Source organism: Kogia breviceps, chromosome 8 (assembly GCF_026419965.1).
Source record: "Kogia breviceps isolate mKogBre1 chromosome 8, mKogBre1 haplotype 1, whole genome shotgun sequence".
In the NCBI taxonomy this organism is placed as follows: domain Eukaryota; kingdom Metazoa; phylum Chordata; class Mammalia; order Artiodactyla; family Physeteridae; genus Kogia; species Kogia breviceps.
The window spans coordinates 100,728,832-100,755,858 of record NC_081317.1 but is presented as its reverse complement, the minus strand read 5'-3'; the positions used below and the strand labels follow the sequence as shown (position 1 = coordinate 100,755,858).

Genomic DNA, 27,027 nt, shown 5'->3' with positions numbered 1-27,027 from the left:
GGAAATGTAGTCTTTCTCCACCACACAGACCCCCCCCCCCCCCACCACCACACACACACCTAGGGTATCCCTCTGCGCATGTGTGACCTAGGTCCCGCCTCTTCCCTTCCGCCATCCCAGGCGTGGTGAAGAGATCATAGATCCTGTACGTCTGCCCAGGTGCGGGAGCTGCGCAGCCCGGAAGGGACTTAACTGTTGCCAGGAGATTTTTGAGAGCGGCGTTCTTGTGGCGGGGGCGGAAGCAGGACATCTCGGGCAGCCCCCACCCCGCCTCTACAGTGCCCGTGTCTGGCCTGGACCTCGGATCTGGGAAGGTGGGTGGGGCGATCCCGGTTCTGGCCTCGTGGTCTCCGGAGCAGGTGGAGCTGAGACCCGTTAGGAGCGGCGACGGTGCATGTGGGGACGGAATGCTGGGTCCCGCCTGCGTCTGACGGGGGGACGCCGGGGCGGACAGTGGGAGGGAAAGCGCGGTGGTCACGCTGGCCGTGAGCGGGCCAGAAAGCGCGGGCGGAGGGTGTGCTGGGCATTCCTGCTCTGGAGCGGGAGAGACCCGGTCAGTTACAGCCGTTGTCACCTGTACTGTGGGCGGGAGAAGTAACCTGGGGACGAGTCAGGTCACTCGTATGCAAAGGAGGGTATGAATAATGTCTGCTTCTTGGGTTGATCTGAGAATTCCATATGATGTCATTTGTTAAAGGGGTTAGCAAAGTGCCAACCGCAGAAGAAGTGATAACAGCTGTTGTATTTAGAAGACACTTTGTTCTTTTCATTGGGTGGTTTACATAAGCCTCCCAATTATCTTGTGATAGCGATATGACCAATCTGCATTAAACACACATATAACAAAAAGCAAATCTGAGTCTCAGGTTGGTGAGGTGGTCCTGAAACTGTGCACCTCGGATGGAACTGGAAACCATGTACCGGGACTGGAACCCAGCCAGAAGCCATTGTCTTTTAATTGAGATCACACACCTGGTCTCAGGACTTAATGAAGCTCAGATTCTTTATGTGTCATCCCAGAAAGACTTTAGTGCGAGACTAAGTGATAGGTAAGGAGTGGATTTATTTAGAGAGAATCACACTCCACAGAGTGTGGGCAATCTCAGAACTGGAGAGGCCCCAAAATATGGGGTGGTTTGTTTTTATGGGATGGGTAACTTCATAGGCTAAGTGGGATATTCCAACTATTTTGGAGAAGGGGTGGAATTGGGCCAACACGCATTTTTTTGCCTTTTATGGTTGGCCTCATGTCATCGCGCTGTTGGTTGTGTCATTTAGCATGCTAATGCATTACAATGAACGTATAATGAGGCTCAAGGTCTACTGGAAATTGACTCTTCCACCATCTTGGTTGGATCTAGTTGGTTCTGACCAGGTTTTGTCATGTCCTGTGGCTAGGTCATTCTTTTAAAAGTTGTGCCCTGCCCCCTTCCCTCCTGTTTCTGTCTTGTGTTTGAGAGCGCCAGTGACTTCTCCAGGCTCATCCAGATTGTGACAGAGCCAGGAGTCGAACAGTCATTCATACTGTTCAGTTATCAAAAGAAACTTATCAAGAGTCCCTTTTGAGAAACTACAATCCACTTAAATAATTTTTTAAAATAAATTTATTTATTTATTTTTGACTGTGTTGCGTTTTCATTGCTGTATGCGGGCTTTCTCTAGTTGCGGCGAGCCGGGGTACTCTTTGTTGCGGAGCGCTGGCTTCTCATTGTGGTGGCTTCCCTTGTTGCAGAGCACAGGCTCTAAGGTGCGTGGGCTTCAGAAGTTGAGGCACGCGGGCTCAGTATAGTTGAGGCTCGCAGGCTCAGTAGTTGTCACGCATAGGCATAGTTGCTCCGCGGCATGTGCGATCATCCTGGACCAAGGCTCGAACCCATGTCCCCTGCATTGGCAGGCAGTTTCTTAACCCCTGCACCACCAGCGAAGTCCCTTAAATAATTTTTTTTAAGTTGTCTTGAAGCACACCATCCATTTTACTGGGCTTTCTGTAGATTCTCTAACTCAAGGGGTAAATAATTTTGCTAGGAAAACAAAATAAGGATTCAGCCTGTGTCTTTTTTTCCACTTTTAATTTTAATGAAATAGTGTCATCCTTTGGTGTATTTTAATTATCTAATGTTAGTTTTTTGTTTGTATTATTTAAATCAGTTGAAAAAATTATTTTTACCAAATCGAGAAGGGGTAGGTCCTGATGCTGTCCCCACAGCAGAATCTTCACCATCCTGTACACTCTCCCAAGAGCTACAGAAGATGAACATATCTGAGGTGAGCTCTTTATTCATCAGCTACTTTGTGCTGTGATAGATTTAACTTGATTTCAGATCTCTCTTAGCTTGTGTTACACATCCTTTATCAGTGTAAGTTATTTCCCTTTTATAATCGGTTAAAGATTTTACTTGAGTCATAAATGTACACTGAATCATATTGAGTACTTTTTGTAAATTTGTAACTGACATATTTTTGTTAATATTATATTTGAATTTTTATTCCTGTATTCACAACTAGATTGGCAACTAACAACCATAGGTTTAGTCTGGTTTTCTTTTTTTTTTTAAACTACATTTTCAGAGAGAACTGTACATTTTTATGTATTTCAAATGTATTTTTGTAAGTTTGTTGATAGTATTCTCTTATTATATCTGTTGTTATGTCAGTAATTCCTTTTGTCATATATTTAAATTTTTTACTTTAATAGAGGGAATGCTGACCAGAAAACAACCAAATGTGTTGCCGGTTGGGCCTGCCAGAAATCTAGAATTTCAGGGTCTGAGGATGGGCTTGGAAATTTGTACTGGTAGTATATTCTAAATGTGAGAGTTGAGGGAGTATACGCTCATTCGTTCTGCTGGTTTCCACTTCAGTACAGCAGCTGCCAGTTTCTTTTTTGGGTAGGTGATATGATCCTCTGACTCTAAAATCTAAGCAGAAAGCAGACTCATTGATGTCTGTGATCATTTTGAATTAATTATTTTTTGTGGTGCAAAGTGTGAATCAAGGTTACTGTTATTTTTTAAATGGAATTTTATTAGTATAGCATGATTTTTGTCAGAATATACTTTCTGCATTGAGTTGCCCAGACACCTCAAATAAGGAGATGTGTGTTTGCACATATGTGTGTATATATCATTTTTGAACTTTCTCTTTGATTTGTTTCTTTTGTTTACTCTTACACACAGTTAATATCACACACTGTTTTGATTAGTGGCTGTATGGTATGTCTCAAAATCAAGGTAGTATCTGTCCTCTAACTTTGTACTTGTTCAAAATTGTTTTCATATTCTAGGTTGTTTCCTTTTTTACATAAATATTAGAATTAGCTTGTGATTCTAAAGCTTGGTAAGCTTGATTGTGATTGCATTGAATCTATGGATCTCTTTGTGGAGAACTGACATCTCCACCATGGTGAATCTCCTAATCTATGAATTCACTATTTATCTCTGTTTACTAGGTTGTTCAGAGAATTTCAAGCTGAGAAAGGGCATAACCTGTCTTATAATTTAAAATAATAACTGAGAATGGACTCTAGTGAGGCAGTGGTGGAAACAGAAGAGTTGGCAGGCTGTTTCAATAATCCTTTCAAGAAATGATGCTGTTAGCAGTTGTGTCAATACTTTGAAATTTTTTGGATGGATTTTGAAAGCAGAGCCAAAAGTATGAACATACCTGCTTCCCTAGGGCCTTGCAAATAAAGAATGTCCTGTCAGACTTTGATAATGCAAAACTTTTTTTCCATTTTTGTCTTAACCAGAAACATGATAGGAATTAGTTCCAAAGGTATTATCCACGTCACCTAATTTTGAAATCTTCAAATTGATGGGAAATGTGCTTGCACAGACATCAGTGTCATTTATGGCCGTGATTGTGGAGTTTACCCAGGAGGAGTGGCAGCATATGAATCCTGCTCAGAGGACCCTGTACAGAGATGTGATGCTGGAGAACTACAGCCACCTTGCCTCATCGGGTGAGCCTACTTTATCATGCGACTCTGCCCAGAGTGTATTTGATTTTGTTTCTTCTTTTGTTTTTAAAAAAATCATCCATATTGAGGTATAATTAACAGAAAATAAAATTCAGCAAGTTTCTGTTTATAATTGAGTGAATTTTGAAAAATGTGTACAGCTATGCCAGCAAAATCATGATACAGGTTATTTTTATCACATGAAAATTTTCCCTTGTTTTTGGCCACACTCTGCAGCTTGTGGGATCTTAGTTCCCTGACCAGGGAATGAACTTGGGCCATGGCAGTGAAAGTGCTGACTATTAACCACTGGACCGCCAGGGAATTCCCAACAATGTGAGCATTTTCTTATGGCCTTTCTCAGTCAGTCCTTTCTTCCCACCCATTTTCTGATCATCACTGATACCCTCTCTGCTTCAATACTTTTCCCTTTTTTGGAAAATTCATATAAATGGATCATACTTTAGGTACTAGTTTTTGTATGGCGTCCTTCCCTTACCATAATTCTTTTGTGATTCATGGATGTTGTTGTGTGTATCTGTGTCTATTCTTTTTATTGATGGGTAGTGTTCCATTCTGTGCTCTGCATTTCCAATTGTTGATAAGACATTTAGTTCGTTACCAAAGTGGTGCTATCATAAGTAAAGGTACTAGGACTATTTAAGTCCAAGTCTGTGTGTGGCCATGTTTTCATTCCCTTGTGTAAAGACCCTACGGGTGGTTCCCTGGGTCTCATGGCAAGTATTTATAACTACAGGAGTACCTCTTTTTATTGTGCTTTACTTTATTGCAATTCGCACATATTACGTGTTTTACAGATTGAAGTTTTCTGGCAAACGCCTGTGTCAACTACGTCTATTGCTGCCAGTTTTCCAATAGCATTTGCTCACTTCATGTCTCATGTGTGAGACTTCGTGTCTCAGAATTACATTCTGATAATTCTGACAGTGTTTCAGACTCTTTCATTATTGTATTTGTTTCGGTGATCTGTGATCTTTGATGTTGTATTGTAATTGTTTGGGGACATCATGAACTGAGCCCATATGAGATGGCAAAGTTAATTTATAAATGTGTGTGTTCTGACTGCTCAACTTACTGGCCATTCCCCCATCTCTCTCCTGCTCTTCAGGCCTCCCTATTCCCTGAGACACAACAATATTGAAATTAGGCCAATTAATAACCCTACAGTGGCCTGTAAGTTTTCAAATGAAAGGAAGAGTTGCATGTTTCTTAATTTATATTATAAGCTAGAAATAATTAATAAGGAAGTTGTGTTGAAAGCCAGGATATACCAAAAGCTAGGCCTCTTGCACCAGTCAGCCAAGTTGTGAATGCAAAGGAAAAGTTCTTGAAAGAGAATAGAAGTGCTAACTGCAGTGAACACATGTATGATAAGAAAGTGAAACAGCCTGATTGCTGATATAGAGAAAGTTTTAGTGATCTGGATAGAAGGTCCAACCAGCCACAACATTCCCTTAAGCCAAAGCCTAATCCAGGGCAAGACCCTAACTCTCTTCAATTCTGTGAAGGCTGAGAGCTGTGAGGAAGCTGCCGAAGAAGAGGTTGAATCTAGTATAATTTGGTTCATGAGGGTTATGGAAAGAAGCCGTCTCTGTAAGATCAGTGTGCAAGGGGGAGCAGCCAGTGCTGCTGGAAAAGATGCAGCAAGTTATCCAGAAGATCTAGCTAAGATAGTTAATGAAGGAGGCCACACTACACAACAGAGTTTCACTGGAGATGAAATAGTCTTCTATTGGAATAAGGTGCCATCTGGGACTTCAATAGGTAGAGAAGAGAAGTCAATGCCAGGCTTCAAAGCTTGAAAGGACAGACTGAATCTCTTGTTAGGGGCTAATGCAGCTGGTGACTTTAAGTTGAAGTCATTGCTCATTTACCATTCTGGAAATCCTAGGACCCTTTAGAATTATGCTGAATCTACTTTTCCTGTGGTTTATAAATGGAACAACAAAGTCTGGATGACAGCACATTTGTTGACAGCATGGTTTACTGAATATTTTAAGCCCATTGTTAGAACTATGGCTCAGAAAAAAAGATTCCTTTTAAACTATGCTCATTGACAATGCAGCTGGTCACTCAAGAGCTCTGACGGTGATGTACAGTGAGATTAGTGTTGTTTTTATGCTTGCTAACACAACATCCATTCTGCAGCCCATGCATCAAGTTTTGACTTTCAAGTCTTATTATTTAAGAAATACCTTTTGTAAGGCTATGGCTGCCATAGATCGTGATTCCTCCATGGATCTGGGCAAAGTTAATTGAAACCCTTCTGAAAAGGATTGACCATTCTAGATGCCATTAAGAACAGTTGTGATTCATGGGAAGAGGTCACAATATCAACCTGAACAGGAGTTAGAAGAAGTTGAGTCCAACCCTTATGGGTGACTTTGAGGGATACAAAACTTCATTGAAGGAAGTAACTGCAGATGTGGTGGAAGAAGCAGAAGAATCAGAGTTAGAAGTAGATCCTGAAGGTGTGACTGAACTGCAATCCCATGATAAAAATTTAATGAATGAGGAGTTGCTTCTTTTTTTTTTTTTTTTTTTTGCAGTACGCGGGCCTCTCACTCTCTCCCGCTGCGGAGCACAGGCTCCGGACGCACAGGCTCAGCGGCCATGGCTCACGGGCCCAGCCGCTCCGCAGCATGTGGGATTTTCCTGGACCGGGGCACGAACCCGCGTCCCCTGCATCGGCAGGCGGATTCTCAACCACTGCGCCACCAGGGAAGCCCAGGAGTTGCTTCTTGAAGGAGCAAAGAAGTGGTTTCTTGAGATGGAATCTACTCCTGGTGAAGATGCTGTGAAGATCCTTCAAATGAGAACAAAAGATTTTAGAATATTACACAGATTTAGTTAATAAAGTAATGAGAGGGTTGGAGAGGATTGACTCTAGTTTTGAAGGACGTTTTATGGTCGGTAAAATGCTGTCAATTACCTTTGCGTATTATGGAGAAATAATTCATGAAAGGAAGAGTCAATTGATGTGACAGACTTCATTGTTGTCTTGTTTTAAGAAACTGCCACAGCCACCCCAGCCTTCAGTAACCACCACCATTAATAGTCAGCAGCATCAACACTGAGGCAAGACCCTCCGTCAGCAGGAAGATTACCGTGCACGGAAGGCTCAAGGATGGTTAGCATTTTTTAGCAATAAAGTGTTTTTTAAATTAAGATATGTACATTGTTTTTTAAGATACAATGCTATTGCAAACTTATTAGTCTACTCTGTGTGTAAACACAACTTTTATATGTACTGGGAAACCAATTGTGAATCGCTTTATTGTGATGTTCACATTTTGCACTGATCTGCAACCACACCTGCAGTATCTCTGAGGTATGCCTGTATATGAAGAAAAAAAACCCAACTGCCAAATGATTTTAAAGTGCCAGTGTCATTTACGTGGGCATTAGCAACTTATAGTAGTTCTCGTTGCTCCACATCCTCACCATCATTTTGTGTTGTAAACCTGATGACTTTTGATCTTTGTAGCGGGAGTATGTTTTATCTACTTGAGTTTTAGTTAGCTTTTCCCTTTGACTAATGTTGCTAAACAACTTTTATATGCTGTTTGGCCATTCATGTATATTTTATAAAAAGTGTGTTCATATCCTCAACCTATTTGTTTTGTTGAGTTTTTTGTCTTGTTATAATTCAATTGAAAGAGTTCTTTTTACAGTCTGGGTAGAAGACTTTTTATAAGATACACCTTTAGGAACTTTTTTCTCCTTATCTGTGATTGCCCTTTTTATTTGGTAAACAGTGGGACAAAAGGTTTTCATGTTGATGAAGTCCAATTTATTATTTGCTCTATTTTCATATTCTATTTTTTCTCCTGTTTAAGAATATGACTAAGCAAAGGTCATTCAGATTTCCTGTATTTTTCTTCTAGAAATTTTCTTGGTTTAGGTTATATTTAAGCCTTTGAGTTTTTTAGTTAATCTCTCTATATGGTGTGGAAATATGGATTGTTATTCTTTTTTTTTGTAGCTAATGCTCTAATTGCTGCACTGGTTGTATCCTTTCCTATTCAGTTGCCTTGGCACCTGTTGAAATAAACTGACTACATGTGCTAGGCTTATTTCTGAATATTATTCTGGTTTATTTATCTACATTTCTATCTTAATACTAATCATGCACTATTTTGGTTAATCTGGCTGTGTAGTAAGTTTTCACATCAGGAAAGATAAGTCCTCTTTAAGTTTTTCTTTTGGCTATTACAGGTTCTTTTTCTTTTTCTATAAAGTTTAAAAGAATGTGTTTTTTCTTAAAACACTAGTGGTATTCTTATAAGGATTTCGTTGAACCTGTGTATCGTTCTGGGGAAAACTTACATCTAACAATATTGAATTATTTAATTTCTGAAAAATCTTTTTTCTTTTCCTTAGCTTTTAATGTTCCTTTGCAATGTTTTATAGTTTTATTGTACTTGTCTCAATCTGTTTTATGAGATGTATCCTTCAATCTTTTGAGGCTATCTTTAATGATATTTTACAAAACTTCAATTTCCAGTTTTTTGGAATTATGTAAAAATGTAATTTATATTGCTATTTTATCTATCTTGCTAAATTCACTCGTTAAACTAGATGTCTTAAAGACTCCTTAGAATATTTTATAAATTAATTAGGTGATTTGTAAATAAAGATATTTTTATATGTTTCTAATCTCTGCATTTTTATTTCTTTTTTGAGCACACTGCGATTTAATGCAAAAGAATTTATTTACCACTGAATACGTTAGTCATAGGCCTTAATTAGTTGCTTGTGAGCTATTTTCTTTCTAATCCTAGTACTATAAAATTAATATTTCTTCCTTTAAAAGTTCATAGTAGAATTCTCTACATAAGCAATCTAGACCTGGAGATTTCTTTGTCAGAATTTTTTTTAAATAACAAGTTTATTCATGTTTCAAAAATTCACCCTTTTAAAAGTTTGTACAATTCAGTGTTTTTTAGTATTTTCATAGAGATATGGAACTATCATCACTATTTAATTTTAAAATATTTTCATCACCCCAAAATAGTACCCATTAGTAGTCATTCCTCATTTCTGCTCCCTACCTCTGGCAACTACTAATCTACTCTATGTCTCTAGAGATTTGCCTATTGTGGAGGTTTCATATCAATGGAATCCCCCAATATATAGCCTTTTGTGACTGACTTCTTCCACCTAGCATGATCTTTTTAAGGTTCATCCATGTTGTAATATGTATCAGTAATCCACTTCAGTTTCTGGCCAAGTAATACTTGATTGTATGGCTATATCACATTTTGTTTATCCATTTTTCAGTTGATGGGTTTGGGGTTGTTTCTATTTTGACTGTTATGAATAATGCTGCTATGAGCAGTTGTATAAACATTCTTGTATGAGGAGTTTTCAATTCTCCTGGGTATATACTTTGAGTGGAATTACTAGGTGATATTGTAACTCTGTGTAACAATTTTAGAAGCTACCAAAACAATTTTCCAAAGCAGTGGCACAATTTTACCACCCCACCAGCAATGATGAGGGTTCCAGTTTTGGCAACATCTACGTTAATACTTGTTATTTTATGTCTTTTTTTTTTTTTTTTTAAAGCCACCCTAGTGAGTGAAGTGGGATTTCATTATGGTTATGATTTGCATCTCCCTAATGTCAAGCATGTGCTAGTTGCTTCTTGGCTGGAATATACACACACACACACACACACACACACACACACACACACACACACACACACAGACATTTCTCCAAGGAATATATTCCTTGGAGAAATGTCTGTTCATGTTCATTCTCCATTTATAAATTGGGTTATTTTTCTTTTCATTATTGACTTTTAAGATTTCTTATATAATCTGGATATAAGTCTCTGTCTCAATTAAATTTTTGTAAATTTTTTCACCCATTCTGTGGATTTTCCTTTCACTTTCTTCATGGAGTTCTTTGAAGTACAGAAGTTTTTTATTTTGATACTACCCAGTTTATCTGTTTTTTTTTTTTCTTTTTTTGGCTTGTTTTTGTCAAATCTAAGAAAACTTTGCCTAACATGAAGTCAAACAGATTTATCCTGTTTTTTCCTACATATTTAATAATTTTAGTCTCTACGGTCTGTTATTCACTTTGATTTAATTTTTATACATGGTGTGAGGTAGAGGCGCAGCTTCATTCTTTTGCATGTGAATATTCAAGTGTTCCACCACTATATGTTGAAAATACTATTTTCTCATTGAATTATGCCATCCTTGTTGAAATTCAATTGTCTATAGTTGTAAGGGTTTATTTCTGGCCTCTTAATTCTCTTCCATTGTTCTCTAAGTTTATTCTTGAAGCGTCTATTCTTAGACCAGTACTGTCTTAGCAGCATAGTATGATATTGTGATTTATAGTAAGAGAGATATTTGTTCATCACCCCTGTTCCTGGCACAGAGTCCCAATTTCCTAAGTGGTAAGAGAGATCAAGGTGTCTTTTGTTATTCATAGCAAGCCCCTCTCAACCATGCTTGAGTTCCTGTTAATGAGGTGACCTGGAAACCCCCTAAGGATGTAGGCTTGTTGCCAAGGATGCCAATCAAGTGGTTACAGGGTTGGGACTTTGAAGCGCACCTACTGACCTTCAGGGAGTGAGAGGGGGTTGACATAATTACTAATAGCAAGTATGCTTACATAATAAAGCCTCCACAAAAATCTCTGAACTGTAAGATTCAGAGGCCTTTGGAGTTGGTGAACACATGAGGTGTGGTACTGGGAGGATGATGCACCTGGAGAGGGCATGGAAACTGCCCTATGCAGCTTTTCCATCTGGCTATTTCTTAGTTGTATACTTTGTAATAAAACTGGAAATCTGGTCAGTAAACTGGTTTCCCGAGTTCTGTGATCCATTCTAACAAATTAACTGAACCTGAGGAGGAGGATGTGGGGACATCCCATTAATAGCAAATTGGTCAGAAACACAGGTAGCAACCTGTATGTGCAGTTAGTATCTGTAGTGTGATGGGAGGCAGTCTTGTGGGACTGAACCCCTAACCTGTTGTATCTGATACTCTAGGTAGATAGTATCAGAACTGAATTGAATTGTAGGACACCCTGCTGGCGTTGCAGAGTTGCTTGGTAGTGGGAAAAACCTCTACACTTTCAGTAACCAGCAGTGAAGTATTGAGAATACAGAAGTGTATTCTGTGAGTAGAATGTTATAGTAATATAGATGAGAAACACAGTGTTTTTCCTAAACATAAAGTAATTGAAATTGAAAAGTGTGAGCCCTCCAAGATTTTTCTTTATCAAGATTGTTTTAGCTATTCTGGGTAACTTGCATTTCCACATGAATTTTAGGATTAGTTTGTCAATATCTGTAAAAGAATAGAGCTTAGATTTTGTTAGTGGTTGGATTGAATCTGTAGGTCAATTTCTGGAGTATTGCCATCTTGACAATATTAACTTTTCTGATCCATGAATATGAGGTATGTGTCTTTCCATTTATTTAGGTCTTTTAAAATTTCTTTCAATATTTTTTGTTTTAAATGGGAAAGTTTTATACTTTTGTTGAAGTTATTCTAAGTATTCTATTTAACAGTATTATAAATAGAATTGTTTTCTTTATTTCATTTTTGGCTTGTTCATTGCTAGTGTATAGAAATACAACTGATTTTTGCATACTTACTTTATATTCTGCAAGTTTGATGAACCTGGTTATTAGCTTTCAGAGGTTTATTCTTTGGGTTCCTTTGGATTTTCTATATACAAGATAATGTCTTATGCAGGTAGAAATAGTATTACTCTTTTCTTTCCAATCTGGACATCTTTTATTTCTTTTTTCTTGCTTAATTGTTTTGGCTGGAATCTCCATTACAATGTTGAATAAAGTGGCAAGAGCAGACATCCCTTGTCTTGTTTTTGATCTTAGTTGGAGAGAGCCTTTAGTCTTTCATTGGTGGGAATGATGCTAGCTGAATGTGTTTTGTAGGTAACGTAGACATTATTCAAGTCAGGGAAATTCTCCTCCATTTCTAGTTTGTTTTTTTAGTCATTAATGGGTATTTGATTTTGTCAAATGCTTTTTTTTGTATCCACTGAGAGGATCATGTGGCTTTTTTTAACGATATATTACACTGATTGATTTTTATATATTTAACTGTCTGAAAATTTTAATTTTGAACTCAGTTTCTTTAAGATAAGGTGATATTAATATTATCATAATTTTAATGATCTTTGTTAAGTTGTGTCTTTCCAGGAATTTATCCATTTCTTCTAAGTTATTAGTGTAATAGTGTTCATAATATTCTCTGTTTAATATATTTAGCATATGTAGTGATATGTACTCATTCAATAACAGTAATTTTTGTCTATTTTTTTTTTTTTTTTGCGGTATGCGGGCCTCTCACTGCTGTGGCCTCTCCCGTTGCGGAGCACAGGCTCCGGACGCGCAGGCCTAGCGGCCATGGCTCACGGGCTTAGTTGCTCCGCGGCATGTGGGATCTTCCCGGACCAGGGCACGAACCCGTGACCCCTGCATCGGCAGGCGGATTCTCAACCACTGCGCCACCAGGGAAGCCCTGTCTATTTTTTTCTGATCAGTCTAGCTAGAGGTTTTTTTTTTTTTAATTTATTGACTTATTTTTGGCTGCATTGGGTCTTCGTTGCTGCGCACGGATTTTTCTCTAGTTGTAGTGAGCAGGAGCTACTCTACGTTGTAATGCGTGAGCTTCGCATTACAGTGGCTTCTCTTATTGCGGAGTGTGGGGCTCTAGGTGTGTGGACTGCAGTAGTTGTGGCACATGGGCTCAGTAGTTATGGTGCACAGGCTTAATTGCTCCGTGGCACGTGGGATCTTCCCGGACTGGGATTTGAACCCATGTCCCCTGTATTGGCAGGCAGATTCTTAACCACTGTGCCACCAGGAAAGTCCCTAGCTAGAGGTTTATAATGTATATTCATATTTTCAAAGAACCACTTCTTTGTTTTATTGATTTCTCTATTTTTCTGAGTTTTATTGATATTTTATTGATTTCTATATCACTTCCCTTTCTATACTCTGATTTGTTTTAACTTGCCCTTCCTTTTCTAGCTGTTTTATTATAGAAATTAAGCTCATGAGTTGAAACCTTGTTATTCATTTTTGATGTACACATAAGGCTCTGTATTTTTCCTTTAAAAACCGCTTTAGCTGTGTTACACAAATTTTGATGTTGTGATTTTATATTCATTTAGTCCAAGATACTTTCCTATATACCCTGTGATTTCTTGTTTGATTTATTGACTTTGTAGAATTTGTTTACTTTCCAAGTATTTGTGTGTTTCATAATTTCTAACTATTATAACTTTCTACTTTTTTGTGTGTTCCTTTGGAAACTATTTCATGCATGGTTCAAACTTATTAAATGTACTGAAACATGTATTAGGGCCTAGCATATCATCCTGGTGAATATTCCATGTGTGACTGAAAATAATGCTTTTTCTGGATGGAGATTAGTTCCAGTAGGCTGATAATATAGCTCAAGCCATCTATCTTCTTTTAATATCTTATCTACTTGTTCTATTAAATATTGAGGAAGGAATATGAGTACCCAAGTATAATTCATTTGTCTATTATCTTCTTTCATTTTTAATAAGACTTGCTTCATGCATTTTTTTTTTTTTTTTTGGCGGTACGCGGGCCTCTTACTGCTGTGGCCTCTCCCGTTGCGGAGCACAGGCTCTGGACGCGCAGGCTCAGCGTCCATGGCTTCATGGGCCTAGCTGCTCTGCAGCATGTGGGATCTTCCCAGACCGGGTCATGAACCCATGTCCCCTGCATCGGCAGGTGGACTCTCAACCACTGCGCCACCAGGGAAGTCCACTTCATGCATTTTGAATCTCTGTTTTCAAGTGGTAAACCATTTAGGATTGTTACATCCACTTGATAAATTGTCCTTTAGCATTTGCAGTGTTTATTTTTATTCCTGGTAATATTTCTTTTTCTGAATTTTGTTTGGTACTGTAGACTCACTCAAACTTTCCTTTGCTTATTGTATGCTTAGTATGTTATATACTTTTGTCTATCGTTTTATTTCTAACCTCTCTGTGTCTTTATATTCACAGTCAGTTTCTAAGAGACAGTATATTTAGGCTTGGTTTTTATTCACTCATACAGTTTTTATGTTTTAGTTGAAAGGTTCATATCATTTATATTTAATGTTATCTTTGGGTTTGAATTTGTAACCATCTTGCTATTTACCTTCTAATTTTTTAATCTTTTTTTTTCTTTTCCCTTCTTTCTCTGTGATTAACTGTTTATTTTTAATGAATCCATTGTAACCACTTTTGGCTTCTATGAGATATACTTTTTATTTTCTAGTGGTTGCTAAATATACATCTCTAAAGTGTCATTCTACCTTCAAATAATATCTTCTTCAACTATGTTGTAACAATGTCAAAACAATATTTTCATTTTCTATCTTTCATCCTTTGTGTTATTGTTGTCATTTATTTCACTTCTATGTATCTTGTAATCCCAATAGTCTATTGTTATTATCTTTTTAACTTTTTTTTAAAGATAGGTCAGGTGGGAATGGGTTTTATTTATTTGTCTGAAAAAGTCATTATCTTTTTCGATAACTACTAGTGCTGTGAGTTCTGTTTGAGTTCGCTCAGGATTCCAAATAACTGGTTTTGGGAATAGAGAGGAGCCTTACTTGATTTTGGGGCAGTTAACACTTAATACTTAATTTTGGGTCCTTTATTTAGCAGAGAAAATTGGTGAAGTGAATGATATACTGATTTTATAAGGTAAGCATAAACAGTTTGAAAATCTTACGTTTGGGCACACTGACTCCTTTTCTAAAAGCTGCCATTTAGAATAAATCAGAGTGGAACAGAAATGTCTGCTATTCCAATATTAAAGTCTTTTGAATCATCTTGGAATTGGTTAGAAGTGCAAATTCTTACATGTCACCCCAGAACCACAGCTTAAGAACCACTAGAGTGGGCTTCCCTGGTGGCGCAGTGGTTGGGGGTCCGCCTGCCGATGCAGGGGACACGGGTTCGTGCCTCAGTCTGGGAGGATCCCACGTGCTGCGGAGCGGCTGGGCCCGTGAGCCATGGCCTCTGAGCCTGCGTGTCCAGAGCCTGTGCTCCGCAATGGGAGAGGCCACAACAGTGAGAGGCCTGCATACAGCAAAAACAAAAACAACAACAAAAAAAAACAAGAACCACTAGAGTAATAGAGTGTTCAGTTGGCCAGGTGCCATTGAAATTTATAAGGAGTTCCAAGTCGCACTGAATATGGCAGGTCTATTAATATCATATAGTCCTTTGAGCAAGTTAGCCAGTTACCTTTTCCTAGCCTTTTTCACCATTCACAAGTAATCAGTGGAGTTTCCAAGTAACTACATGACTGGACATAACAAGAATGAATAGAATGCAGAAGCACATGAGAACTTAGATGTCTTATTAAAGAGATCTGTGTCAGTTTTAATTTCTAATGTAAATATTGGTAATCCTTAAAACCGTTTGGGGTCTTTTAGTGTTTTTTCCCCAGGTAGTATATTTTGCTACCTTGCCTTCCAGTTTGGGACTTTTTTAAATGACTTTAAATTCTTACTATGTTCATGTTTCTATCTCCTGTAACATATGAAGTGTATTATTATAACAGTTTTGATGTCCCTGAAGGCTAATTTTATCTCATGTGACATTTTTTCTTCTGTTCCTTTGATCGACTTGTCTCCTGATCATGAGTCATGTTTTCCTTCTTTACATACTTGGTCATTTTTGATAGTGTGCTGCATATTGTGAATTTTACATTCTTGGCTGCTGGATTTTGCTATATTACTTTCAATACTTTGGGGCTCTTTTGGAGGGTGCAGTAAATGACTTGGAAGTAATTTTAATCCTTTCAATGCTTGCTTGTAATTTAATTCAAGTAAATTAAATTAATTCAATGTTTGCTTGTTATTTCAGTTCTAGAGCATTCTTTAGGTTAGGACTAATTTGGTCATAGTAATAAGGCAATATACTTTTTGGGGAACAGAACATCTAATACCTCATGTATTAGAAGATCTTTCTACTCTTTCAAAACATCATGTCTCTGAATGTGCTTTAGGAATTTTTCCACCTACTGTGTTTAGGTTCTTTTTCATCCATTGTCAGAAGTTTTCTTATATGAATGTACAGATTTTATTCAAGGTGACCTTTCTGTTAGATCTTCCTGGCTGTCTCTGAGTGTACCTCTTTCTTTTGAAATTTTTGACTTTAGAAATTCTAATTGTTTTGGCTTCCATGAACTCTCAGCTTTGCCTTCTATAGTTACTGAGATCAACAGGCTGTGCTTTGGTGTCTTCTTTCTGTACCACAACCTAGAAATTTTACTTGTTTCTCTTCTCTCAGAGATCCTTGTCTTCCACTGCCGTTACCAAATATATAATGTCTCAAGGTCATTATTTCATATATTTTTATAATTTCCAGTTGCTTGACACAGTACATTATTCATCTTACACCATCATGGCCATGACTGGAAGTTTCTATGCAGAGCCTTATTTAAACCTCTGTACATGTAGACTAATGTTATGTATCCTTGTGATTCAGGGGTTTAAGGAGATCAATTTCTTTTTAGATTCAGAAAAAACAACATTGTAGTTTCCTCTCCAAAGGAAAGGTCAAATGAGCACCATAACTATGCTACTCCCTAGAACTATTCCTTCCTTCACATTCATATGCATTAAAGCCAATGCAGCTGATCCAAATCCTAAATTATTTCCCATTTACAGGGTATTGTTTTATAAAATCAGACATAATCATCAAGTTGGAGCAAGATGATCCATTGTTGTTAGAGGAAGAGATTTTAAGCAAGAGCTTCGCAGGTGGGTTATTGAGTACAGTAGACAGGTCTCCAGGGGAAATGGGATCCAAAGTGGTCACTTAGAGGTGGACACTGGGAAATTGTTTAAATGCTTCCCTTTTTGAGGACATAAATCTTGAAGTTTAGAAAGTGTAGACCTAATATAATGTCTTAAGGGAGTGTGTTAGAAAAGTGATGAGGATACAAACACATTGGTTTTCTCATCTTACAAATAGTGAGATGGAAGATAGAAATACAAATACATAGATGATAACTTTACATATAAATGATATAAACATTTCCATTCAAACATAAAATCTACTTGTCTTTCACATGGGTAGTTTTCTTCAGTTTTTTCCAATGCTACATTGGTCAGAAGTAAGGAGTCAGTAAACATGTGTTTGCTCCTGGTTTCTCTATTGTTTTTATTGCTTTATAATATGTTTCAATAATGAGGTTCTCATGTTTCACAAAAAAATCATGAGATTTGTAATCACCTAATAATGTAACCAGTTGTGAGATTAAAATGCTTACTTTCTCTCCCTTCCCATATTTTAACACCCAACAGTAGTTTCTTTTATAATCTCTCTTAGTTTTAACTTGAATTTTAAATTTTACTATTACCTGATTTCTCAGCTTTAAATTTGTATTTTGGTTCCCGGCTCTTAAAGTTGAGATAAACATCAGGATTACACCCCATTGCTTTTGTTAGATCTTCCTCCACATATTATTGGATATATTTTTTCTAAACTTCCAAATTCCTAAGGCCTCTAAAAGAGAGTTGTAAAACAGTACAGAAATGAGGACAAATAATTACCATAAATTTTATGAGTGATGTGACCTGTAATGGCGCAGAAACTTGTGCTTAAGAAAGACGTGATGTTTTTCTGATTCAGTCACATTCTATTTCTTGATGTGAATGATGGGTGGTCACTATGTGCTTTTTGTTAAGATGGACAGAATAGTTGTATGTATACTTATGCTAAGTTTCATACATTTATAAAAATGATAAAGTGACAAACCAAACAGTGGGAGATATTTGTTACACAAACATACCTCAGAAAGGATTTGTTTCTATTATAAAGAATTCAGATATCAAGACACGTATCTTCTTAGTATGGCCTTCCTTAACTATCCTATTTAAAATGTCACCCCTGTCTCAGTCTGTTTCCTTTTTCTGTTTATTTTTCTCCCAACCACTCATCACCTAATATACTACTGTCAGGTATACTACCTGACAGTATATTGGGTATACCCCATACCCAATAGAGCCCTACCTGTCCTCACCTGCATATTGCCTCATACCATGCCCACCTTCCAGTATGGTGATTACTGCTGAGGTAAAACATTAGATGAGGCCCCTCTCCTGCTGCACAAAATTGGCATGACCCGATGGGTTTACCATTTCTATGACTATAGTGACTCAAATGAATGCCTCTCTATTTCTAACCCTGAAGAGGGCCCATTTGACCCTGAGTCTAGAGGATTTTTACACGACACTCCCCCTAATTACAGAGTGGCACTATTCCATTTTATTGAGACTTGTGAAACCATTTAAAAGGCCCTGGAGGGCATGAACCTGGTTTTTAGACATGGAGGGGAGATTTCACACCCAGACACCCAAACGTCAGGCTTATGCCCCTCTGCCCCCACTGCCCTAGAGGGGCCACCGTCAAGCAAATTTCCCTCAATTGAAAAGAGTGCCCACTTCCTCCCCAGTAAATTCTCATTCTAATTTTGCCCCTCAAGGACATACACAGCAAACCTCTACTGGGAGTTATGAAACCTCAGAAATCATGGCCATTTGATCTCTGAACAGCCAGTCTCTAAATTTCAGTCTATAGAACTAGCATTCTTCCACTACAGCCCCTTTCTACCATCCATCCCCTTGCCACAAAGCCCCTTCTAACCCTTTTGTCCCCAACTCAGTCCTTACTACTCCCTCTGTGTTCTTCCCTAACCTCCAGGACTTCCAGCCGCCTAAGCCCCTCCCTATCCTGGAAAATTGGTGGCTCCTGAGGGCTTTTCCCACCCCTTGGGGACAGTCACTCCTATACCATTCTGGTGGACAATAGAAAATGCACGGGGGGGGGGGGGTTGGCCCTATTACAACAATGTCACTGTCATTCCAGGCAGTCCCTCTAAATTCCCAATTTGGGAGACCTACCTACAGGGCTTTGCTGATAAAACAGTCAAAGGTGCATGAATCCATTCATATGTAAATACTGGGATAATTCACCTCAAATGGCTTCCTCTCATGTGGCTGCCTTGGTTCTTTCCCTATTTATAGGCTTGAATGCATGTACATTATGCCATGCCACATGGAAGAACTCCAATTTCCTGGCCTTCCTGTGGTGGGACTGGCCAGCTAGACGCCAGTGATTCTTCTTCGTTGGATCAAGATGGTAAACTCCCCCAGTATTGACTTAAACAAGATGGTAAACTCCCCCCAATATTGTACTGAAGGCCTATGCTCTGTTATTACACAAATGGAGCATTAATCCCCCAACCTACCCTTTCACTAGCAATTTTTGCGTGGAGTTTAAGCTAGGCACTGTGTATGGTGCCTCACCATGAACTAGTTAAACCTGAGTTCTCAGGTCCCCAATTAAGACCCCAATTTCTAGTATTATAGAACGACTGGGGAGGTACAAGGGACCAAAGGTGTCCTTTATAGTCATTGACCTAGCCAATATGTCTGTTCCTATCTCGAAGGAATCCCAGGCCCAATTTGCTTTCACTTTTGAAGGGGTTAAATATACATTGATGTGGCTCCCAGTGGCATATTTAAACAACCCTACAATTGCACAGACTTTTGCCCCTAGGATTTAAATAACTTACAATTGGGAAATTGCAGTTGTTGGCATTATATCAATGGCATGCTGAGGGTTCCCTCTGAGGAAATGATATGGGCAGATTTGCACACTTATATATAACCTACAGCAGTGTGGCTGGGCAAATGACCCTCAGAAGATCTAAGAGCCAAAAAATTTGATTTAGAAATGTGGTATGTTATATGGGAATTACGGTAGGATAATATCTTACAGCTGAAACAACATATTAGAGTAATAGAATGGAGACTACAATGCTGGCACAAACTAGAATGTGTACTCAGTGAATAGGAAGTTATGGGTTTGTTCCCACAACTGCCATGTCCATAGAATAAATACAGTTTCATATACTTAAAAAAAAGAGAATGAAGACCTAAGGCCTAGCCTTAGCTATAAGTTGCTGGGCATCATCTAGTTCTTCAAGAGCTGAGAAATTCCCTCAACTGTCAAACAGCCATTATTCACTATTAAACCACCCACTACAGTCAGACAGGCACAACACATGATAGGTCTTTTTCAGGTTCTGGAGGCAAAACATCCCTCATCTCTCAGCAATTATCTGCCCTATCTATGCAACCACATGTAAAGCTTGCCACCTTCCATTAGGGTGAGGCCCAACAGTGTGTTTTGGAAGCTGCGCAACAGAAAGCCCAACAAGCCTTCCTTTTTTTTTTCTTTTTTTGGCCGCATCATGTGGCATGTGGAACTTCCCCTACCAGGCATCAAACCCATGCTACCTGCGATGGAAGCACAGAGTTTTAACCACTGGACTACCAGGGAAATCCAAGACTTACATTTAGTGCGTTTGGCTCCACATTCTGAAAATAGCCCTTTGCCACACCTGACTATGTCTCCTGGAGTCTCCTTACCACATATGAGTCTACCTGGTTTCTTAGGGGGTTTTGACATAAAAATTAAAACTTAGTATATCAGTGACAGCCTGATACACTGCCCTTGAGTCCCAACTTTTGGAATTCTACTGGACTGTTAGAAATTGGCCCTAAATGGCCCAAACCCAGAACCACTCCATACCCAAGTTTCTTTTCTATAATGGCCTGGACCAGAGATGCCTGCCAGAAGTTGCTCGGTACAGCCACTGAGGCATCCTTGGTAAAATGGAAATTGTATCTTCAAGAAGGGCTAAACTTGACATCAAAAGCCTTTGCAAATTACAGAAGAATGTAATTTCCGCACACTACAAAAAGTAACCCATGGCTTTCTTATCAAAAGCAAGTGTAGTCAGCTGATAACCAATATACATGTAGCTTAGCCAGAAGGAACCCTATGGAAGCTCATTAAATGTTGGTGGTCTGTATGGCTATAGCTATTATTACCTCTTTGTGTAGTCTGGATAATTGAGTTACTGATAGATAGAAAGAGGTTTTTATAAACTTACTTTTTAACTGCTTTTAGAAATTTTTATTTCAGTAAATGAAAGTGAGACATTCTGTAATGCATATAGTGATGTGTTTAATAAATGTGTAATGAAGATGATTCTAACAAACTATTTAAAGGTTAATATGTCAGTGTATGGAATTGACACCCATTGTCTAATGTATGTATTAAAATATTTAAAAACACATGTAATAAAGATGTTCCTAACAAACTACTAGCATGGGGATTTCAGCACAATGTTACTTCAGTAATGGAAGTAGCACCCATTCTATAATGTATATAGTGAAATGTTAAGGACACTTGTACTATACCTACAGCCTCACTAGTGAAGGAAACAAAGCCAGCAGTCCTATCCAAATGTTTCCAGCCTGTGACACATCCCCATCTTTGACCTTGTACCTCAAACAGTTGCCTCTTCTCAAAGCAGACCATAAAAACAGACTCACCTGCCCAAGAACATTATTAGCAGAACCATCCTGAAACCCAAACTGAGGTAGGTGACTGATGAAGATTTGTATCTGGTGATGGAGAAATTTAAAGTCTGGAATAGTTGCTTGATTACTGAAATGAACATATACCAGTGTAAGGAATAAGGATAATTAAAAATCAGGTAAATAGGACACAATAAAAGGAAACTAATAAAAGCTCCAAAAACTGACTCTAAGGAAATGGAGTTACATAAACTGTGCAACAAATAATTCAGCATAATCCTTTTAAGGAAGTTTAGTAAACTACAAGAATATACCCAGTCAATAAAAGAAATTAGGAAAACAATGCATGAACAAAACAGGAAGTTAAAACAAAAAAAGAAACCATCAGAAGAAACCAAACAAGTATCCTTGAGTTGAAAAATACAGTAAGTGAACTGAAAAATTCAGTAGACAGTTTAAAAATTTAGACTCAACTATGAAGAAAAAAGAATCAGCAACCTGGAGGACAGGTTGTTGGCAATTATCCAGTAAGTGGAGAAAAAAGAAAAAAGAATTCAAAACAGTGCATAAAGCCTATAAGACACAATGAAAAGAATCAATATTTGCATTATTGGAATTCCAGGAGAAAAAGAGAAAGCAACAGGCAATATATTTAAAGTAATAATGGCTGAAAACATCCTGAATTTGAAGAGAAAAATTAACAGATCTGTGACTCCCATAAGACCCTCCCCCCAAAAATGAGCCTGGATAGGACTACATCAAGACACAGTTTAATTAAATTGTCCAAAGTATAAGACAAAGAAAGAATTTTAAAGGCAGCAAGAGAAAAGAGAGGAGTTAAATATAAGGGATTTCCCAAAATACTATCAGCAGATTTCCCAAAAGAAAATTTTCAGGCCAGCAGAGAATGAAATTAAATATTTAAATATTGAAAGAAAAATACTGCTAAGTATTCTGTACCCAATAAAGCTGTCATTCAGAAATGAAGGAAGGATAAAAACTTTCTTGAAGACTCAAAAGCTAAGAGAGTTCATTACCACCAGATCTGCCTCACAAGAAATGATAAAGGTAGTTATTTCAGTGGAAGTAAAATGACATTAATATCATAAAATTACACAAAGTTTACACAAAACTTACTGGTAATGGTAAATATGTAGTTAAAATTAGATTTTTTAATATATTAATGGTAGTGCATAATAAACTTACAACTCTAAAAGTTAAAAGATGAATGTGGTAAAAATAACTATAACTAAAATAATATGTTATATGTTACACAATAAAAAATATGTACATTCAGGAACAAAAATAACATACAATATGATGGGGAAAAGAAGTAAATGTTTAAATTTTAGCACTTCTAGTGAAGTTAAATTGATATCAACTTAAAAGTAGATGTTACATTATTAAGATATTTTATGTAAACCTCTTAGGAAAAAAACGGTAGTGATTACCAAATAAATAATATAAAGAAGTCAAAGCATACTGATTTTTAAAAGACATCAGAAAACAAGCAAAAAAAAAAATGGTAGCAGGAAAAGAAACAGAAAAAATGGGTCTACAACCAACCAGAAACAAAATGGCAATAGTAATTTTTTCCCAAGCAATAATTACTTTAAACATGAATGGATTACATTCTCCAATCAAAAGACATGCAATGGCTGAATGGATGAGGAAAACAACAAAAAGCCAAATAAATAAGCAAAAACAAGATGTAACTATACTTGTATCAGATAAACTTAAAACTAAAACACTTCCAGTCTCTGCTATGGGCTCTCCAAAGCCTGCACAGCATCACAAGGCAAGAGCCTGCATGGGGCTCTCTTGCTCCAGTACTGCTCCCCTCTGGGGCAAGGTTGCCAATGCTCAGAGATGGGAGGGCACACAGTTAAAAGGAACAGAGCCAAGTCAGTACTGAACCTCAAGGTTTTTACTCCATCAACTTGGGATCTGTCCCCACTCCTGGTTGGGCAGTAATGACCACTGAGCAGGTTGGGGGGTGGGTGTCCAGCTTAATATGTGGCTCTGGCCCTACCACGTCCAATTCTAGCCCACTGCCTACCCAGATGATAGCTGCCAGCACACCCTGAGGAAAGCCATGGCCTGTGTTCACATCAAATACAGCTCTCCCACCAATGGCACTTGGCATATTCAGACAGTACAGGGATGCTCTCACATAAAAAATACTCCTTAAGACTGCAATAGGTAAGTATTTCACATAATTTCATAGAGACAGAAATTTAAGCAAAATTAGAACACAGACAAGTGTCCCAATTGAAAGAGCTAGAGAAAATCCATTAAGTAAATAATAAAACAGAAATAAACAATTTACCAGATAAAAATTCAAAGCATTAGTAGTAAGAATCCTAACTGAATAAGGGAAAAGAATAGATGAACACAGTAAGAATTATACCTAGTAACTAGAAAATATTTTTAAAAATCCAATCAGAACTGAAGAATACAGTAACTGCAATGAAAAACACAGTAGAAGTAATAAGTAGCAAACTAACTGGTACAGAAATTTTCTGGAATATAGAATAAAGGAAATCAAGTCAAAACAGCAGAAAGAAAAGCAAATTTTATAAAATGAGAACAGATTATGAGATCTCTGGGGTAACAGCAAGTGCACCAACATTTGCATTATAGAGGTCTCAGAAGGAGAAGGGAGAGAAAGGTGGTCAAAAATGTATTTGATGACATTATAGATGAAAATTCTCAAACCTGAAGAAGGAAACATATCCAGCTACAGAATGCACACAGGGTCCCCAAAAAGATGAACCCAAATGGACACACACTAAGACAGAATCATAATTAAACTGCAAAATTTAAAAATAAAGAGACTATTCTAAAAGCAGGAAAAGAAAAAGAATCACATTCAAGAGAACCCCATAAGGCTATCAGCTGATGTGTCTACAGAAACTCTGCAAGTCCAAAGTGAGTGGCATGATATATTCAAAGTGCTGAAAGGGAAAAACCTGCAAGCTAGGATACTCTATCAAGCAAGGTTATTATTTAGAATTGAAGAAGAAATAACATCTCAGACAATCAAAAACAAAGGCAGATCATCAATACCAAACCTACTGTAAAAGAAATGTTAAAGGGTCTTCTCTAAGTGGAAAAAAAGGCTCTAATGAGAAGTAACAATATATAGGAAATGATTAAATAGGAAAAGAGAAAATATGTCAATATGTCAATAATACATACCTATCAATAATTACTTTAAATGTCAATGGATTAAATGCTACAATCAAAAGACAGAGTGGATGATTGGATTAATAAAACAAGACTCATCTGTATGCTGCTTACAAAAGAGTATCTTGAGATCTAAAGACACAGACTGCAAGCGAGGTGAAGGAAAAATATACTTTAAGCAAATGCAAATGATGAAATTAGAAGTAGCAATATTCATATCGGATAAATAGATTTTAAAACAAGACTATAACAAAAGACATATAATGGACATTATATAATGATAATGGGATTAATACAAGAAGTTATTACACTTATTAACATATATGCACCCAGAACAGAGAACATAAATATATAAAGCAGATATTAAGAGACATAAAGGAAGAAATTGAAACTGTCACAACAATAGAGGGAACTTTAGCACACACATCAATGGACAGATCATTCAGACAGAAAATCAAGGAGGCAACAGTAGTCTTACATGACACAGTAAACCAGTTGGACTTAATAGATATCTACAGGATATTTTATCCCCAAATAGCAGAATACACATTCTTTTCAAGTACACATGGAATGTTTTCCCAGATAGGTCACATACTATGCCACAGAAAATGTCTCAATACATTATGGAGAACAGAAATTACTCAAGCGTTTTTTCTGACCACAATGATATGAAACTAGAAATCAATTATAGAAAGAAAAATGGGAAAAGCACAAAGATATTGAGAGAAAACAACATGCTGCTAACCAACCAATGGGTCAATTAAGAAATCAAAAAGGAAATCAGAAGAATACGACGAGACAAATACATATGGAAATACAACTTTCCAAAATCTATCAGATGCAGCAAAGAAGCACTCAGAAGTGATTTTATACTGATACAGGCCTACCTCATGAAACAAGAAATATCTCAGATAAACAACCAAACTTACCATCTAAAAGAAATAGGAAAAGAACAAACAAACCCCAAAGTCAGGAGAAGGAACAAAATAATAAAATCAGAGAGGACATAAATAGAGACAGACAGACAGACAGAGACAGAGAAAAGATCAATAAAGTCAACAGCAGGTTTTTTGGAAAGATAAATAAAATTGATAAACCTTTAGCAAGGGTCATCAAGTAGAAAATCAGGGTGACCCAAATAAACAGAATAAGAACTGAAGCAAGAGTAATGACAACAAATACCAAAGAGATACAAAAATTCATAAAGTCTGTGAACAGTTATATGCCAACAGATTGCACAACCTAGAGGATGTGGATATATTACTAGAAACATACAACCTGACAAAACGAAATCAGGAAGAAATGCAATCTGAACAGACCACTCACTAAGAGGGAGATTGAATGTGTACTTTTTAAAAACTCACAGCAAACAAAAGTTCAGGACTGAACAGTTTCACAGGAATTTTTCCAAACATATAAAGAAAATCTAATACTTATCCTTCTCAAAATATTCCAAACAATTGAAGAAGACAGAATACTCACAAACTCATTCTATGAGGCTATCACTACCCTGATACCAAAACCACACAAAGACACTACAAAAAAAAGAAACTTACAGTTGAATATTTTTGATGAATATTGATGGAAAAATCTCCAACAAAATACTAGCAAAACAAATCCAACAATATATAAAAAAGATCATGTGCCATGATCAAGTGAGATTTATCCATGGGAAGAAAGAATGATTCAATATTCACAAATCAATCAACGTGATACACCACATTAGCAAAAAGAAGGATAAAAAAATCACATGATCATCCCAATAGACACAGAGAAAGCATTTGAAAAAATTCAACATCCAGTCATCATGAAAACTCTCACAAAAGTTGAAATAGAATAAATATGTCTCTGCATTATAAGGGCCGTTTATGAGAAATTCACATTTAACTTCATACTCAATAGTGAAAAGCTGAAAGCCATTCCTCTAAAATCAGGAAAAAGACAAGGTTGCCTACTCTCACCACTTCTATTTCACATGATATTTGAAGTCCTAGCCAGAGAAACAGACCATTCAAGGAGATAAAAGGCATCTATATTGCAAGGGAAGAAGTAAAAAAAAAACGCCACTATTTTCAGATAACATGATACTATGTATAGAAAAATCATAAAGACTCTACCCCAAAGCTATTAGAACTAATAAATAAATTCAGTTAAGATTCAGGATATAAGATTTATATACAGAAATCTGTTGCTTTTCTATACACTAATAATGAACTATTAAAATGAGAAATTTTTTAAATCCCATTTAAAATTGCATAAAAAGTAATAAAATACCTATGAAGAAATTTAACCAAGGATATGAAAGACCTGTACTATGAAAACTATAAAATATTGATGAGGGAAATTGAGGATGATACAAACAAATGGGAAGATATCCTGCATTCTTGGATTGGAAGAATTAATATTGTTAAAATGTCCATA

At 37.2% G+C, this 27,027-nt stretch overlaps 1 protein-coding gene across 1 annotated transcript in view; it reads left to right on the top strand.

Moving 5' to 3' along the window:
- The first annotated feature begins 82 nt into the window (after positions 1-82).
- The window catches only part of LOC131762011 (zinc finger protein 420-like), a 77,320-nt gene continuing 50,375 nt past the window's right edge, over positions 83-27,027 (top strand). The window contains exons 1-3 of the mRNA XM_067039810.1: positions 83-314; positions 2,149-2,265; positions 3,760-3,961. Coding sequence (XP_066895911.1) covers positions 2,251-2,265; positions 3,760-3,961 — 217 coding nt within the window. The 5' untranslated portion in view covers positions 83-314; positions 2,149-2,250. The remainder of the gene's footprint in view (positions 315-2,148; positions 2,266-3,759; positions 3,962-27,027) is intronic.